Genomic DNA, 4863 nt, shown 5'->3' on the forward strand with positions numbered 1-4863 from the left:
GATGAAGATTGATGTCAATTAAAACAAAATAAGAGAATGGTGTTTTTTTTCTAATTAAATGGTTTATATCTTCATTTTAATATTTTCTATTTTTTTTTCAAACTTTATTTGTAGCTATTATATTATGTGCCTTCGTCTTTCCTCTTTCTTTATCATAGCTAATGCATTTAGCTGCATAATGAACTAGATCAAACTCGTAAAGACGTATTGAGAAAAGAAGGGGGGAGGCAAGTTAAAACGAACATCTCATCCAACACACACTATTTACTCTACAATTGGATTTTTATCTCACAAAGATATCCACTCAAATCCAGGCTAAAGCCCCCAAATCATTCGGCCCTTAGAATAAAAAATAATATGTGCTGGAAACATCGATCAACGTGATATTGAAGCCAATATTACACAAATTAAAACTAATGAACACAACTGCTTCAGCAGTGGCCAAGTTGATTAAAATTGAAGGACGACGACACGGAATACATTGTGTTAATTTTTATTTCGTAACCTCATATAACCTAACCTCCAGTTAAATGTTTCATGATCCAGAAGAGATTTGACGTCATCGAAGACACCCAAACATTTTAACATTACTCAATAAATCACAAGCACCAAAGTGTATGAGTGCAATAAGTAATTATTGTAGCTTTGAGCCTTTGTAAACATGAAAGGAATTAACCATGTTTGTTAGGTGAAGCTTCACAGATTCAGTTGCAGGGTATATACTTAAGGATTGGCATATGGAGAAGTGTTTTATGGTAGCAGTTCAAAAATCAAAACAATATCACGTCACATGGATGACGATGAAAATCATTAATACTCCTAAAATTAGGACGACAAGGTTTAAAAATCTTGATTGGAAAGAGATAGATGCAAAAGCAAGTTTCTAGGGTTGAGCAAGATTCTTCTGTTGCCAACATTGAGGTGGGTGGATTTTGATCTGTGATGATTAAATTGATTTCTTTTATGAATACACTAAAGGTCATCCTTCTAGATTAATTAACAGCAAGTTATCCAAACAAAAATGAAGAATGTTCAGGCACAGTGTTCTGATAATGAAATTAATGGTAACCTATGGGGCAGGGACTCGAACATGGACAGAGACAGACACATAATTGACTACACACCAAAATCAAAGAAATAAATCCAACACAGACAAGGTATCGATTCTAAGTCCCTCACCAAAAAATGGAGCATGTTGTATACATCTTTGGTATCTAAGATTTTTTTTTTCTTTTTTTTTTTTAATAAAATTGGTATCCTCTATTTATATGCCCTTTTAATAAAATAAGTCTTTATTTCTATGCCCCTTTAATAAAAAGTTTTTTATTTTGGGCTTTCATGACAAGATGTGGTCTGAAATTGCTCCAAAAGATAAAAAGATAAAAAGAAAAATCAATAGGCTGCATTCATGCTTCATAGATGCTAACTCAACATGTCTTATCCTCTTGCATATTTTCCCCTTCAACTATCCAAGAATGTTATTTTTTTATTCTATTAAAAATAGCAGTTATGACTATATTTACATATAAACTGAAAATTCCAACAAACAAGGTCCCAGAAAAGCCACTAGTCTCAGCAATCAGGCCAAGAAATAAGCATATTAATACAACAGAAGATGGTGATGCTTGAAAAACTGAAACTAAAATCAATTTTATCATTGAATGCTTTGAATTTACACCAACTAACCTCTGGATGCTATCGCCAGTAGTAGTAGCAGTGGCATAACCAGCTGCACCGTGAGGCTGAACCTGGGAGACATTGTCACATGGTTTAACAAGACTGAAGCATTTACAATCTAAGATGCAGCATTAACATATATGGTAGTAGTTTTAAGGAAAGTTACTACTTAGCACACTATTGCCAGGCCATTACATCTAGTGATAGAAAAAGAAAGGAGAAACTTTGTTGTTGTCTATGATAGAGCAAAACGGATTCTGCATGGAGCAAACAGCTTTGCAGATATATCTCTCAAACATTGTTGAGAACTTGAGATAATAGGCATACACAAAATAAAAGCTTTTCGTTTTCTATCCACTTCCTTCAACATCTTGCTCAGAAGAGGGGGAAAAAGTTCTTGATAATTTATGAAAATGTTCCACTATCCAAGCAGTCCCACTTCCCAAGCATATTATAAGGTAGACACTGGAGTGTGGAAACAAAGTTGGCTCTAAAAGCCAAGCTATTTCTCTGAGTGAAGAAATTCCCAGAAGATTATCCCCAAACAAAATGTCCAAAAGACCCTCCCCTTAACTTAGGATATTAAAAATTACATGAAAGCCTCTAGCAATAATAGTTCCTTCAACTGACAAAAATCACACTTTCAATATCCTTACTAATTCTATTTCCTTATTTTATCAAGTTGAACAGATATGTACAAATGTGTGCACAACACAACACTCCAATTCAAACATTAGCAAAAGAATGAAATCCTTCATTAAGATGAATCAATCCATTGATTAGTTGAAGTAGTTCAATCAAGATAAAACAGCTGAAGGAAGCATAACATGCAACAGTAATCATATCAAATAAGAAATCTGCTAAGAGCAAAAAATATGAAATCTCAGAATGAAACCTTGAAAGTTGCTATTCCGGTTCCGTAACTGGGGCGATAAAGTTTCAGAACCTAGTGAAATTTAATCAAATGACACATTAGACAAAAATCTTTAACTAAAACCTACAACCCAACCAACTTCTCTATCAATCAAATAGTAATAACTAATAAGTAGTACCTCATAAGCGCGCACTAAAAGCACACACACCACACGTCCACATCAACCACCACCATAGCAACACAAATTGAAGTCATCAGTGACAATAAATATCTCAAAAACTAAATCAGAAACAGCAAATAACAACAAAGAAATAAAAATCGCAACCTTGGCCTCCAGCGAGATTCACATCTCTAACCTGCACCATAAGCAGGGAAAAAACATAAATCATGAGAACAAGAAAACAACGAAAACTAAAATATTCTAACAGTATTTGCTAACTATCAGTGTTGCCACAAGAAATCGTGCAAGAAAATGACAGCGATACAAGAGAATCGAGGAAACGGTGATGCTTACGTCAGATCTGGAGACACCAGTTCGGAGGCTTTGGGTAGCGGACCTGGAAGCGCGGAGTAAGCTGAGGAGAGCCAAGGGATGGCAGGAGGAGCCGCCATCTGTGGTAGAGATCGGTGACGAAGGTGGCGGAGAGGTGGTGGAAGAGGAGGAGGTGGTTGATGATTGAGTGATGAGGTTAGGAGAGATTCTGAAGAGAGGCTTGGATGCAGAGAGCCTCTTGCTCAGGGTCAGAGCCTGCATTCTTTTTTCTTTTTTTATTTTGTGCTTTTCTGGTTGGATTGCTGATGCTGGAGGGTGTAACTGAAATGTTATTTAACACAAAGTTTAACAAAAACCAGAACGTTACCCTCTAGAACAAAACAAAATTAAACAAAAACAAGCAAAAACATACTGAGAAGAGGAGGCGGCAACTAGGGGTGGCAGTGGGGTGGGTTTTAGCCCTAGCCGACCCCGCCCCGCCCTCCTTTCATCCCTACCCACCCCTATAAAAATTAAATAACATTTTAATTTTTACATATTCATATATAACTTAAGATAAAAACTTAAAATTCATACTTAAATTAAAATACAAACATAAAATTCACACAATGTCAAATAATTTGAAATTAAAGAAAGTTAATGTTTGATCACTACAAATTTAACACCATAATAAAAATATTACATCATTAAATATAAAAGAGTCTTCAATCCTTATTCTTGATCACTTTCCACATCTTCATCATTATTAAAGGTTTGAAGGTCAAGATTCAATCCTCAAATTAAAAAAAGATAGCAATTAATAATTAATTAGTATTAAGTAAAAAGTTAACATAAATGAATATTAAGTAATTTATCACCTTTAACAAACAGGTACACTTTATACACCCCATATCAAAAAGAGATAATCAGTTTATTTATTTTTTATAGTCAATACAAACTCAAGCATATAAACTATTTAACTTAAGAATATAAACTATGAACTATCCTTCTTATTGTGCTAAGAACTAAGCATATAAACTATTTAACTTAAGCATTATGGTTAGTGATGGTTGTGGTGCCACAAGGTTCACATGTGGTGAATTGTGGTTTGCCACTTAAGCCATGAAACAAGAGAAAAGACTAATGGGTGGTTAGCTAATAAGGGAAAATGGTACTGTGGCCTAAATGTAGCACATGCATTATAATAAGAACAATAAAGGTGAAACCCTTTATGATAGAGATTCAAGGTTCAATGCATTCTGAGAATTGTAGCTTTGAAACCATGGACTATGGCCAACTAGCCAAATTAACAAGTTCACAATAACAGTTAAAATTTACCAGAATAACACTAATGCAAGTGGAATCATCATGCTAATGTGTTTTCTGCAAAGATGCTATTTGTGCAGCTAAAATTTCCTAATTACTAAGTTCCAATTATTCTAATTTCACATGTAATCAACTGACTAAGTTTCTAAACGCTAGAAATTATAAAACCAACCAGAAATATGGTTAGAGCATTTCATCAAACATGTTGAGTGCGGTAAAATTAAAACGAAATAAGAGAATTCAAAGCTTAATATCAATGTGATACAGCAGAGAACATAATTCAGTCTATGAAAAAATCCAAACCACTACCAAATCTAATAGTTACTTATTGTAATAGAAATCAGAAGTTGCAGAGTTTGAAGCAGAGTATTGGTGTTGTGTGAGTGTATTGTCTGGTGGCGGGTTTAGGGAACTTACGGCGGGGACAAAAGAGAGCAGTTCGACGGCTAGGTGGAGCGCGCGGGTTGGTCGCAGAGTTTGAAGCAGAGCAACGTGGCTTCCAGACGAACGCGAA

At 34.9% G+C, this 4863-nt stretch overlaps 1 protein-coding gene across 1 annotated transcript; it reads right to left on the bottom strand.

The window, feature by feature from the left end:
- On the bottom strand, positions 1092–4857 carry LOC107638323. The gene is made up of 6 exons (XM_016341541.2): positions 4767–4857; positions 3066–3365; positions 2877–2907; positions 2730–2743; positions 2573–2623; positions 1092–1748 (listed from the first exon to the last, which is right to left on the bottom strand). The coding sequence occupies exons 2-6, from the start codon at positions 3303–3305 to the stop codon at positions 1479–1481; spliced, it is 606 nt and encodes a 201-aa protein (XP_016197027.1). The 5' UTR covers positions 3306–3365; positions 4767–4857; the 3' UTR covers positions 1092–1478.

Source organism: Arachis ipaensis, chromosome B04, assembly GCF_000816755.2.
Source record: "Arachis ipaensis cultivar K30076 chromosome B04, Araip1.1, whole genome shotgun sequence".
NCBI classification, from domain to species: domain Eukaryota; kingdom Viridiplantae; phylum Streptophyta; class Magnoliopsida; order Fabales; family Fabaceae; genus Arachis; species Arachis ipaensis.